This window comes from Eschrichtius robustus, chromosome 1, assembly GCF_028021215.1.
Source record: "Eschrichtius robustus isolate mEscRob2 chromosome 1, mEscRob2.pri, whole genome shotgun sequence".
Lineage (NCBI taxonomy): Eukaryota > Metazoa > Chordata > Mammalia > Artiodactyla > Eschrichtiidae > Eschrichtius > Eschrichtius robustus.
Window position 1 is genome coordinate 39,379,909 of NC_090824.1, and position 13,351 is coordinate 39,393,259.

The following is a 13,351-nucleotide window of genomic DNA, read 5'->3' on the forward strand; positions in this document are numbered from 1 at the left end:
GCTCAGAAGAGCTGCACATGGGGCTCAGTGTTACATGCACACACATTCCTTCCCTTTTCTTATTACTGCCAATTTAAAGTAATTGAAATTAAGGGCTCAGATCTAAGAAAATAAACATGCACTGCACAAAAATGTAAAAGTCAGTCAGAAGTAAAATTTCATGCTCATAACCATACATGATCAGTGTTCTAAATGGCACGTGCCCAAAATGCAAGTAGTGACTAATATATGTTGCTGCAAATACCACTAAAAAATGACAATTATAGGCACTTCAAATGCTCAAAGAAGAATTAGTGTCATTGCTTACAAACTGAAAATATTCTTCATTCACAGGTGTTATAACATGTTCATTTCTAAGAGTCAATCAAATCAACATTTATTAAAGATCCATTGGATACAATTTACTATGCTCTGATGATGGAAAATATGGCATTAAAAAAGTATGGTTTACATGCAAATACAGAATCAAAATATATGTATGAGTGAGTATATTGTACTGAATATAGAAAAAGCATAATCTAGAAGGAGAACACTAGATTCAGAAAAATCAATACCTCCACGACTTAATAGGTTGTTCGGTTTTCTTCTCATTCTGTAAGAATTTATTAGGTGAGAAAAACAGCATAAAAACCTTGAAAGTTTTAATTTTGAAGTCTTACATACTCAAAAGGAGACAAGTTGTCTTACAACAGTAGTTTTTGAATTCTTTTTTAGTTTCAGAATGGGTCACCTAACCAAATCTCATAGGAAACCACAATATATAAGTGAGATAAACAAAGAGGTATTTAATTCATACAAATTTGCTTTATAAGTGTAAGTTTTTAACATTTATTTGTTAGGCAAATAAATGAAGGGTTTTTTTTATAAAGAGAAAAACATGAAATAGGGGATTATGGATGACAGTTACATTCTTCTATGAGCCTCGGCGTCAGATTCATTTCTGTATTTTGGAGTATTTTGCCCCATACTAAGAAAATTCTGATTCCTACACTAAAGTGGTTACAAACAGTAACTTTTCACATCTCCCTTGCAATCTAAGGGAGCAGAGACAGCCAGAGAAGCTTCATTCCATAGCCTGAACCAAAATTTAATAACCTATTAACAGAAATTAACTCAACATCATTCATCTCAACTACAATAACATTTCCAATAAAGTATACTCGACAGTGCATATGGGCTTTTTAAAAAAATTACAGTATTTAAATCCAAATCAAACCTTTGAGAAACCCAAAGATCCTTCCACCCCCAGAATGTCCTAGGGTCTAGTAGAATCCAATCCCTACTTAAAGCCTGTCTTTAAAAAAAGCCTGCCAGCAAGCACTGAGTTGGTATCAGTACTCAAAACACGGGTCACCAGGGTAGGTATAGCCCACAAACACCTCTTGGCAAACCTAGGATTCGAGTAAAGTGTGCCACCTGCAGACCTGCTGCCCTTTGGTCTCCTTCATTTCCTCCCAATGGTCTTGTTCCTCCTCTCCGCTACTGTTTTGACCCAGAGCAATCCAACCAATCATCTCTTTACGCTTCATGGTACGCCTGTTATACACAGAAATCATCAACGTAACGTCAGAGAGCTGAAAGAGGGCCACCTGGAAAACAAAGGTCTCCTTATAGACAGGATTGGGCTGACCACGTCGGATGGATGTCTTGCAGCGGGACATCTCTTGACCCACGGAACTGAGAAGAAAGAGCTTTCCATATGTATCTGAGGAAACAATGGAAATGAGAAAACATCAGTGCCTTCCGTTTTGCTAGTTTAATTGCAATATCTACATGGGCTGTACATTTTTCCTTTTTAACATACTGAACAGCATCTTTAGGCCCGGAACTTGCTGTAGGACTAACACACCTTACATGAGCTCTTCAGGAAAGGGATTATTACCTTTATGCTTAATGTTTCACGCGGCCCACCACGGGGCACCTTGCTGATGTTCATTAGAAGCCCTGTATGTGCAAGGGTATGTACATGCACAGGCACGTGTGCAATGGTATTTGTGGACATGCACAGTTCTTCATCCACATTTATGTAACTATAAATATACATTTTGCTCTATGTGTCTTTCTTTTCATTGTCAAAAGGCTGTTTATGCCTAAAGAGTCTCTTCTCTTCTCATTCTCTACATATTCTTTGGACCATGTTATCCACTCAGTGACAACAACCAGATCTGTATCTCTGGCCTAGACTTCCCTCCCAAGCTCCAGATCCAACTGAATACCATACTTCTTCTTGTGGAAATCCCATCTCACACTCATCATGTCTCCAACTCTTAAAAACTTGCTGTTTTAGTATTCTCCAGCCCTGTGAATGGCAGTATCATCTGCTCAAGTACACAAGTCAGAACTCAGGATGGCATTTTTGACTAGACTGGCTTCCTTACCCCTAGTCCAGTCAATCAACCACCAAGTTCTGTTGATTCTACCCCCTCAATAGCTCCCAAACCCACCCACTTCCTTGCATCCCAATGCCACTGAACTCTCAGTGTACACCATCAGCTCAGGTCACCAGCATTTCCCACTTGCATTACTGCATGTTTCTTCACTGATCTCCAGTCACTGGATTGTCAGAGGGGTCTTTGTAAAATGCAGATCTGGTTGTGTCATTCTCCCCAATAAACAAAGACTAAACCTTCAATACATCCCACTAGTCTCAGGATAAAAGCTAAATTTCTCGGTATAGACCACATACCCTGACACTTTTATCTTCCAGTTTCATTAGGCATCACCGTTGCCTTTATACACTGCATCCCCACTACACTGAATACCTTATCCCTCCAACCCACTCTGCTGTCTTTCCCTTTCACTTCTGCATAAGCTATACATGCCCTGATATCCCGAATGATATCTACCTTCACATGACTTCTATTCATTAGTTTAGTCTGGATGTCACTTTATCCTGGAATCTTTGCTGACCACTTGCCCCCATGCTGACCATCTGTGGGCTCCATCGAAATCTAGTTTTAGCCTCTCTCAGCACTTATTACCCAGTATTTCCATTGCCTGCTTACTTGTCTGCAAAACTGTCAGTTCCCAGATGGGAGAAAGAGAGACTGCCCTGTTTACCACTGTACCCCCGTGCCTGGGGTAATGCCTAACATGTGGTAGACACTCAATAAATACTAAATATTTTGTAATGAATGTCTATGACCAGCCAGGAGGCTCAACTTTCTTTTTTCTTTTGGACTTAAGTTTTCAAACTTGCAAAATGGAGCTAAACCCCTCATTTTATAACCCCTGCACTAGAATGCCATGAGATGGTGACTAGCATCATAGGTTTAGTCATTTATAGAAAGTAAGTACTAACATAGTCTATTACTTTTACTAAAATTCCTGAATGGATAATTACAAAGAAAATTATATCCTAAGAAAATTCTATTTTTATTAAAATCAATTAATTTATCAATTTCTTGACTTACTCTTTAACTACAGTTTTTACCACTAATTTATGTGTCCTATCCTTTAAAAAAAAAATCTACAAGTTCCAGTGTTTCCCAAATTGTATCATTCTGTACATTCTGTTCAATGCAGGCTAAATGCTGATTAGTGTTTACTGCTCACTTTCCCACCTAACAACCAGTCAAACTTTTTAAAGTGTAAACCCAGAGCTCTGTAATTTACTGTTCTCTACAAGAGCATTGTAAGATAGGAAACAAATTACAACCTGCAGTTTTCTTTCTTTGTTGATCTTTTTCTATTCTGGTTTGATATGTTATTTTATGCAGTTATCTGCTGAGAAACACAAGGTGTGAAATTACACTTCAGGTGTGAAAAACACTTCTCTGTCTCAAAAACAGGGCTCTCCACTCTTCAAACTGCTCTACGGAAAAAGCTGTCAGAAAACCAACAATGGGGGAGTGAACTTGTGTTTCCGCAGCTGTACAGCTAAACAATTCCTGTAGGAAAAGTTCAATCCAGTCACCAAACTGGTCTGGCAATTCTGCTACCAGTTATGGCAGTGAAAATTGAATCAATCTTGCAGACAAAGACCTGCTCATTTCACAAAGAGAGCAATTTCCAGCTTTATCCTGTCAGAAGATCATTTTCTAATTATGAGAAAGGCTACTTACTCCCAAACCACCATAAATGAAGCTGAATTGTACGTGTATGACAATAGGGGGAAATAATAATTTTATAAACAATCCAGTCTGAGGACACCTGACCAGACGAAGAGAAATGTTGTTCATCATTCCAGGTCAAAAGGGAACCTTTTATTGGCTGTAATAATGTGCTTACTTCTTAGTGACCCAGGGCTGTGCCCAGAAAATTCCACTTGTGAGGAATAGTTGGGGAGTAAGGCTGGGGTCTTTTGGGGTTCAATGACTTAATCTGATGAGCACCAGTCAGAATGGAAGAAAAAGAGTCAAGTAAATGTGCAACTTAAGTGAGCTCTGTTTTAATTTTTGGAATTGATAATACTTGCTGCAGAGCACCACCAAGCAGTATTTTTTTTTATTCAAACAGAAAGTCACAAAAATTATAATCATCCTCATCAGTTCACTCAGTCCCATGTAATTAATTTTTTTTTCATCTTGATTTTTTGTTAGCACTTTTATGAATTCATCAGTTTTCCATTAGAGTTCTGAAAATGCTTATTCATTCAGTTCAGCAGTAGAGTCAGTTACCAGAAACCTGTACTTGTCAGAGTCTTTTCCATGAATTCCTTGAAGATGAAACCCTTTTATAGGAACAGTTTTGCAAAAGCATCAGAGTACACCCAGAACTGTCCGTAAATGACAAAAGACTTAAAAATGACCACGGTTAAAGATTTGATGAAAGTTCATAATAATGCAATTGACAAGGAAATTTAGTTATTTCTGAGATATACATTTTAAAGTATTAACTAGAATTATGACTTATAACATTATACCAGAACATATAAGATTTTCAGAAATTTCATGTAATGTCTGAAACATTTATATTAACATATTTCCATACAAATAACCCGAAGAAAGTTTAGTATTAGTTGTGTTTTTTGTTTGTTTGTTTGTTTTTTTATACTGCAGGTTCTTATTAGTCATCAATTTTATACACATCAGTGTATATATGTCAATCCCAATCGCCCAATTCAGCACACCACCATCCCCACCCCACCGTGGTTTTCCCCCCTTGGTGTCCAAATGTTTGTTCTCTACATCTGTGTCTCAACTTCTGCCCGGCAAACCGGTTCATCTGTACCATTTTTCTAGGTTCCACATATATGTGTTAATAAAATAAAACGATATTTGTTTTTCTCTTTCTAACTTACTTCACTCTGTATGACAGTCTCTACATCCATCCATGTCTCATCAAATGACTCAATTTCGTTCCATTTTATGGCTGAGTAATATTCTATTGTATATATGTACCACAACTACTTTATCCATTCATCTGTCAATGGGCATTTAGGTTGCTTCCATGACCTGGCTATTGTAAATAGTGCTGCAATGAACATTGGGGTGCATGTGTCTTTTTGAAATATGGTTTTCTCTGGCTATATGCCCAGTAGTGGGATTGCTGGGTCATATGGTAACTCTATTTTTAGTTTTTTAAGGAACCTCCATACTGTTCTCCATAGTGGCTGTATCAATTTACATTCCCACCAACAGCGCAAGAGGGTTCCCTTTTCTCCAAACCCTCTCCAGCATTTGTTGTTTGTAGCTTTTCTGATGAAGCCCATTCTAACTGGTGTCAGGTGATACCTCATTGTAGTTTTGATTTGCATTTCTCTAGTAATTAGTGATGTTGAGCAGCTTTTCATGTGCTTCTTGGCCATCTGTATGTCTTCTTTGGAGAAATGTCTATTTAGGTCTTCTGCCCATTTTTGGATTGGGTTGTTTGCTTTTTTAATATTGAGCTGCATGAGCTGTTTATATATTTTGGAGATTAATCCTATGTCCATTGATTCATTTGCAAATATTTTCTCTCATTCTGAGGGTTGTCTTTTCGTCTTGTTTATGGTTTCCTTCACTGTGCAAAAGCTTTTAAGTTTCATTAAATCCCATTTGTTTATTTTTGTTTTTATTTCCATTACTCTAGGAGGTGGATCAAAATAGATACTGCTCTGATTTATGTCAAAGAGTGTTCTTCCTATGTTTTCCTCTAAGAGTTTTACAGTGTCCAGTCTTACATTTAGGTCTCGAATCCAGTTTGAGTTTATTTTTGTGTATGGTGTTAGGGAGTGTTCTAATTTCATTCTTTTACATGGAGCTGTCCAGTTTTCCCAGCACCACTTATTGAAGAGACTGTCTTTTCTCCATTGTATATCTTTGCCTCCTTTGTCATAGATTAGTGGACCATAGGTGTGTGGGTTTATCTCTGGGCTTTCTATCTTGATCCATTGATCTATGTTTCTGTTTTTGTGCCAGTACCATACTGTCTTGATTACTGTAGCTTTGTAGTAGAGTCTGAAGTCAGGGAGTCTGATTCCTCCAGCTCCGTTTTTTTCCCTCAAGACTGCTTTGGCTATTCGGGGTCTTTTGTGTCTCCATACAAATTTTAAGACTTTTTGTTCTAGTTCTGTAAAATATGCCATTGGGAATTTGATAGGGATTGCATTGAATCTGTAGATTGCTTTGGGTAGTATAGTCATTTTCACAATACTGATTCTTCCAATCTAAGAATATGATATATCTCTCCATCTGTTGGTATCATCTTTAATTTCTTTCATCAGTGTCTTATAGTTTTCTGCATACAGCTCTTTTGTCTCTCTAGGTAGGTTTATTCCTAGGTATTTTATTCTTTTTGTTGCAATGGTAAATGGGAGTGTTTCCTTAATTTCTCTTTCAGATTTTTCATCATTACTGTATAGGAATGCAGGAGATTTCTGTGCATTAATTTTGTATCCTGCAACTTTACCAAATTCATTGATTAGCTCTAGTAGTTTTCTGGTGGCATTTTTAGGATTCTCTATGTATAGTATCATGTCGTCTGCAAACAGTGACAGTTTTACTTCTTCTTTTCCAATTTGTATTCCTTTTATTTCTTTTTCTTCTCTGACTGCCGTAGCTAGGACTTCCAAAACTATGTTGAATAATAGTGGTGAGAGTGGACATCCTTGTCTCGTTCCTGACCTTAGAGGAAATGCTTTCAGTTTTTCATCATTGAGAATGATGTTTGCAGTGGGTTTATCGTATATGGCCTTTATTATGTTGAGGTAGGTTCCCTCTATGCCCACTTTCTGGAGAATTTTTAACAAGAATGGGTGTTGAACTTTGTCAAAAGCTTTTTCTGTATCCATTGAGATAATCATATGGCTTTTACTCTTCTATTTGTTAATATGCTCTATCACATTGATTGATTTGCATATATTGAAGAATCCCTGGGATAAATCCCACTTGATCGTGGTATATGATCCTTTTAATGTGTTGTTGGATTCTGTTTGCTAGTATTTTGTTGAGGATTTTTGCATCTATATTCATCAGTGATATTGGTCTGTAATTTTCTTTTTTGGTAGTATCTTTGTCTGGTTTTGGTATCAGGGTGATGGTGGCCTCATAGAATGAGTTTGGGAGTGGTCCTTCCCCTGCAATTTTTTGGAAGAGTTTGAGAAGGATGGGTGTTAGCTCTTCTCTAAATGTTTGACATAATTCACCTGTGAAGCCATCTGGTCCTGGACTTCTGTTTGTTGGAAGATTTTTAATCACAGTTTCAATTTCATTACTTGTGTTTAGTCTGTTCATATTTTCTGTTTCTTCCTGGTTCAGTCTTGGAAGGCTATACCTTTCTAAGAATTTGTCCATTTCTTCCAGGTTGTCCATTTTATTGGCATAGAGTTGCTTGTAGTAGTGTCTTAGGATGCTTTGTATTACTGCGGTGTCTGTTGTAACTTCTCCTTTTTCATTTCTAATTTTATTGATTTGAGTCCTCTCCCTCTTTTTCTTGATCAGTCTGGCTAATGGTTTATCAATTTTGTTTATCTTCTCAAAGAACCAGTTTTTTGTTTTATTGATCTTTGCTATTGTTTTCTTTGTTTCTATTTCATTTATTTCTGCTCTGATCTTTATGATTTCTTTCCTTCTGCTAATTTGGGGTTTTGTTTGTTCTTCTTTCTCTAGTTCCTTTAGGTGTAAGGTTAGATTGTTTATTTGAGATTTTTCTTGTTTCTTGAGGTAGGCTTGTATAGCTATAAACTTTCCTCTTAGAACTGCTTTTGCTGCATCCCATAGGTTTTGGAGCATTGTGCTTTCATTGTCATTTGTCTCTAGGTATTTTTTGGTTTCCTCTTTGATTTCTTCACTGATCTCTTAGTTATTTAGTAACGTATTGTGTAGCCTCCATGTGTTTGTGTTTTTTACGTTTTTTTCCCTGTAATTCATTTCTAATCTCATAGCGTTGTGGTCAGAAAAGATGCTTGATATGATTTCAATTTTCTTAAATTTACTGAGGCTTGATTTGTGACCCAAGATGTCATCTGTCCTGGAGAATGTTCCATGCACACTTGAGAAGAAAGTTTAATCTGCTGTTTTTGGATGGAATGTCCTATAAATATCAATTAAATCTATCTGTTCTTTTGTGTCATTTAAAGCTTCTGTTTCCTTATTTATTTTCATTTTGGATGATCTGTCCATTGGTGTAAGTGAGGTGTTAAAGTCTGCCACTATTATTGTGTTACTGTCGATTTCCTCTTTTATAGCTGTTAGCAGTTGCCTTATGTGTTGAGGTGCTCCTATGTTGGGTGCATATATATTTATAATTGTTATATCTTCTTCTTGGATTGATCCCTTGATCATTATGTAGTGTCCTTCCTTGTCTCTTGTAACATTCTTTATTTTAAAGTCGATTTTATCTGATATGAATATTGCTACTCCAGCTTTCTTTTGATTTCCATTTGCATGGAATATCTTTTTCCATCCCCTCACTTTGTCTGTATGTGTCCCTAGGTCTGAAGTGGGTCTCTTGTAGACAGCATATATATGGGTCTTGTTTTTGTATCCATTCAGCAAGCCTGTGTCTTTTGGTTGGAGCATTTAATCCACTCACGTTTAAGGTAATTATCGATATGTATGTTCCTATGACCATTTTCTTAATTGTTTTGGGTTTGTTTTTGTAGGTCCTTTTCTTCTCTTGTGTTTCCCACTTAGAGAAGTTCCCTTAGCATTTGTTGTAGAGCTGGTTTGGTGGTGCTGAATTCTCGTAGCTTTTGCTTGTCTGTAAAGCTTTTGATTTCTCTGTCGAATCTGAATGAGATCCTTGCTGGGTAGAGTAATCTTGGTTGTAGGTTCTTCCCTTTCGTCACTTTAAGTATATCATGATACTCCCTTCTGGCTTGTAGAGTTTCTGCTGAGAAATCAGCTGTTAACCTTATGGGAGTTTCCTTGTATGTTATTTGTCGTTTTTCCCTTGCTGCTTTCAGTAATTTTTCTTTTTCCTTAGTTTTTGCCAATTTGATTACTATGTGTCTCGGCGTGTTTCTTCTTGGGTTTATCCTGTATGGGACTCTCTGTGCTTCCTGGACTTGGGTGGCTCTTTCCTTTCCCATGTTAGGGAAGTTTTTGACTATAATCTCTTCAAATATTTTCTCTGGTCCTTTCTCTCTCTCTTCTCCTTCTGGGACCCCTATTATGCAAATGTTGTTGCGTTTAATGTTGTCCCAGAGGTCTCTTAGGCTGTCTTCAGTTCTTTTCATTCTTTTTTCTTTAGTCTGTTCCGCAGCAGTGAATTCCACCATTCTGTCTTCCAGGTCACTTATCTGTTCTTCTGCCTCAATTATTCTGCTACTGATTCCTTCTAGTGTAGTTTTCGTTTCAGTTATTGTATTGTTCATCTCTGTTTGTTTGTTCTTTAATTCTTCTAGGTCTTTGTTAAACATTTCTTGCATCTTCTCGATCTTTGCCTCCATTCTTTTTCTGAGGTCCTGGATCATCTTCACTATCATTATTCTGTATTCTTTTTCTGGAAGGTTGCCTATCTCCACTTCATTTAGTTGTTTTTCTGGGGTTTTAGTTTGTTCCTTCATCTGGTGCATAGCCCTCTGCCTTTTCATCTTGTCTATCTTTCTGTGAATGTGGTTTTTGTTCCACAGGCTGCAGGACTGTAGTTCTTCTTGTTTCTGCTGTCTGCCCTCTGGTGGATGATGCTATCTAAGAGGCTTGATGGGAGGGACTGGTGGTGGGTAGAGCTGACTGTTGCTCTGGTGGGCAGAGCTCAGTAAAACTTTAATCCAATTGACTGTTGATGGGTGGGGCTGGGTTCCCTCCCTGTTGGTTGTTTAGCCTGAGGCAACCCAACACTGGAGCCTACCTGGGCTCTTTGGTGGGCCTAATGACAGACTCTAGGAGGGCTCACACCAAGGAGTACTTCCCAGAACTTCTGCTGCCAGTGTCCTTGTCCCCACAGTGAGCCACAGCCACCCGCTCCCCCCCCCCCCCCCCCCCGCCGCCGACCTGTGCAGGAGACCCTCCAACACTAGCAGGTAAGTCTGGTTCAGTCTCCCCTGGGGTCAGTGCTCCTTCCCCTGGGTCCTGATGCACACACTACTTTGTGTGTGCCCTCGAAGAGTGGAGTCTCTGTTTCTCCCAGTCCTGTCAAAGTTCTGCAATCAATTCCCACTAGGCTTCAAAGTCTGATTCTCTAGGAATTCCTCCTCCCGTTGCCGGACCCCCAGGTTGGGAAGCCTGACGTGGGGTTCAGAACCCTCACTCCAGTGGATGGACTTCTATGGTATAAATGTTCTCCAGTCTGTGAGTCACCCACACACCAGTTATGGGATTTGATTTTACTGTGATTGCGCCCCTCCTACCATCTCATTGTGGCTTCTCCATTGTCTTTGGATGTGGGGTATCTTTCTTGGTGAGTTCCAGTGTCTTCCTGTCGATGATTGTCCAGCAGCTAGTTGTGATTCTGGTGTTCTTGCAAGAGGGAGTGAGAGCACGTCCTTCTACTCTACTATCTTGCTTCCTCCTCCCACCAAGCAGTATTTTATCTTCTGCTGATGATTCAGACGCCTCTTGGTGTCAAAACCATCATCAACAGGCTGAATGGGTCACAATCCCTAGATAGTTCTGGATGCTGTTCTTCTGACCCAGCCTGCCAACTGCTCTATGGGTCACTTGTCTCTTTCTCCATAAAGGAAGATAGCACATGCACCAAAAAAATTATGACAGTAAAATATCTCCAATATATCATGGCACAAAAGTATGTCATTTGGGACTCAGAAGTCATTTTTCCAAAGAAACAATATAATACCTAACTATTTAACTAACCACAATAGTTAGTTAAATAGCTCATACAAGACACCTGCCAGTGGGCAGCATGACGGTCTACCAATTGTAATAGACTCAGCCTTGGGGAGGGGTGGGAGTGAGGCACCACGATTCTCTGGGTAAGGGAAAGAATTTGGTCATTTAACCTCCCCTTAGCTTCTAATGTATTCATAATTATAAAATATTTTCAATATACATAAGAGAGAATAATAGTACACATATCCAAGTATGCAGACTTGTGATATTTAGCATTTGTCGTATTTACTATGGACCTTTTTGCTTTTTGTTTGATTTTTAGGAAATAAAGTGTTATAATTGAAGATCCTTGAGTATCCCTCCTAGATCCTGTTTGGTTTCCTCTATCACTAAAGGTAATTCCTCTCCTGGATTTGTAGCTCATCATCTTCATGTATGTTTTTAGCCTTTCACTATATAAATAGCTGTAAATAAAGATATCCAAAATATACTTAACAGTATTCTGCACATTTAAAAAGTATTTAACATTTTACTGTATGTCCTCCCAAAACTTGCCTTTTTTGCATTCAGCATTAAATTTTTTATATTACCTATATTATATATACACCTGTGATTCAAGTGCTGTAGAGTGTTCCAGTATATTAATAAACCACAATTTATTTATTCATAATCTTAATTAATGGACATTTTAATTGCTTATAATAACCAAGAAGTGAAAAGATTTCAGTGAACATTTTTCTATATTTTACATTGTACCAATATTTGAGAATTTCTCTAATACATACCTAGGAGTAGATTATTGGCTCTTTACAAATTCTAGAGACAAAATCTTGTTATTTTTATTGCTAATATCTTCTCCCTGCCTGTAACTTATCCTTTTCCTCTGTGTAGTAACTTTTGTAGTATAAATGCTTTAAATTTTTGTGGAGTCAGATTTATCAATGTTTTCTTTTTCAGTTGACATATTTTAAAAAATTGTTTAAGAAATCCTACCCAAACCCAACAGTCTTCCACATTTCTCCTATGAGTCTTAAGAGTTTGTTTTCCACATCTGATCTTTAATCCACCTTAAACTGATCTTTGTGTGTGGTATAAAGTAGGGATCTAATTATTTTTTCCTATATGGGAAGCATTATTCATTTAATAGCCCATTATCTCCCAGCTGATTTGTAATATAATGTCGATCAGATATCGTGTCCAGCTTTAGTGTCCTTCCCCTAACTTGATAATACTTATTATCATTTTAGAATATATTTTGATCTGTTCAGAATCCTTCTATCATCTTTTTAAAAGCTATTTTAGTTATTTTAAGCTCTTGCTTCGTTTAACTGGCTCTTGCATATGAATTTGAGAATCAGTTTGTCAAGCTTTTTTTTTAAAAAGAAAAATACGCCAAAAAAAAAAATCTGTGAGGATTTTGATTGGAATCGTACTGGGTATATAGATTAACCTGGGGAAAGCTGTTATTTTCACAATATTGATTATTCTAAACAATGAACATGGTTTATCTAACTATTTAGTTTTCTTTTGTGTCTTTCAAACAGTGTTGTGATTTTTAAAATAATTTTCTTACTCATCTTTTATTAATGTTATCCTTTGGTACCATAGGTACTGTTACTTTTGTAAATAGCCATGTGTTAAAACTCCACTTTCTAACTGTCATTGATGTATCAGAAAACAAGTTTGTATTTTTAAAAAATGTTATTAGTTTAAATTTGTAGGTTTTCTTGTATTTTTAATGTAGACAATCATATTTTCTACAAATAATGGCAGTTTTGTTTCCTCCTCTCAAGCTTTAAATTTTTATTTCTTTTTCTTATTCTACTGAATTGCCTTGAGTTTCCAGTCTAATGTTGAGTGAGAGTGATGCCAGTGGGAAGCCTTACTTCGTTCTTGACTTTGAGGGGATTTCAGGATTAAGAATGATGGCTAGTGTCTATTTTCTTAAAACACCCACTATCAAGGTTAAGCAAGTTCCCTTCCATACCACAAACTAGTTGTTGATATTTAATACCATTTCTACCTTTCTTAGCTCTTTCCCTTACCAAACATAAAATTACATTCCCCTGAATCTCTTGCAGTAAGATCCCAGTTAAAATCCACTAATGAAAGCGACTTGTATGAGACTGGTAAGTAGAAGGAAAGGGGTGCCACAGCCCTCTAGTCCCAGTTGCAGGCATGTGTACAGGCATTAGCAA

At 37.4% G+C, this 13,351-nt stretch overlaps 1 protein-coding gene across 6 annotated transcripts in view; it reads right to left on the bottom strand.

Annotated features, from left to right (window-relative positions):
* Nucleotides 1–487: 487 nt before the first annotated feature.
* The window catches only part of SYT16 (synaptotagmin 16), a 255,974-nt gene continuing 243,110 nt past the window's right edge, over nucleotides 488–13,351 (bottom strand). For 3 of the 6 annotated variants that reach the window (XM_068524143.1, XM_068524356.1, XM_068524079.1), the window contains one exon: nucleotides 492–1,705. In XM_068524143.1, the coding sequence (XP_068380244.1) occupies nucleotides 1,392–1,705 (314 nt within the window). In that variant the 3' untranslated portion in view covers nucleotides 492–1,391. Of the gene's footprint in view, nucleotides 1,706–13,351 lie in introns of all 6 variants that reach the window. The other 3 variants (XM_068524010.1, XM_068524280.1, XM_068524209.1) reach the window with 3 other exon arrangements.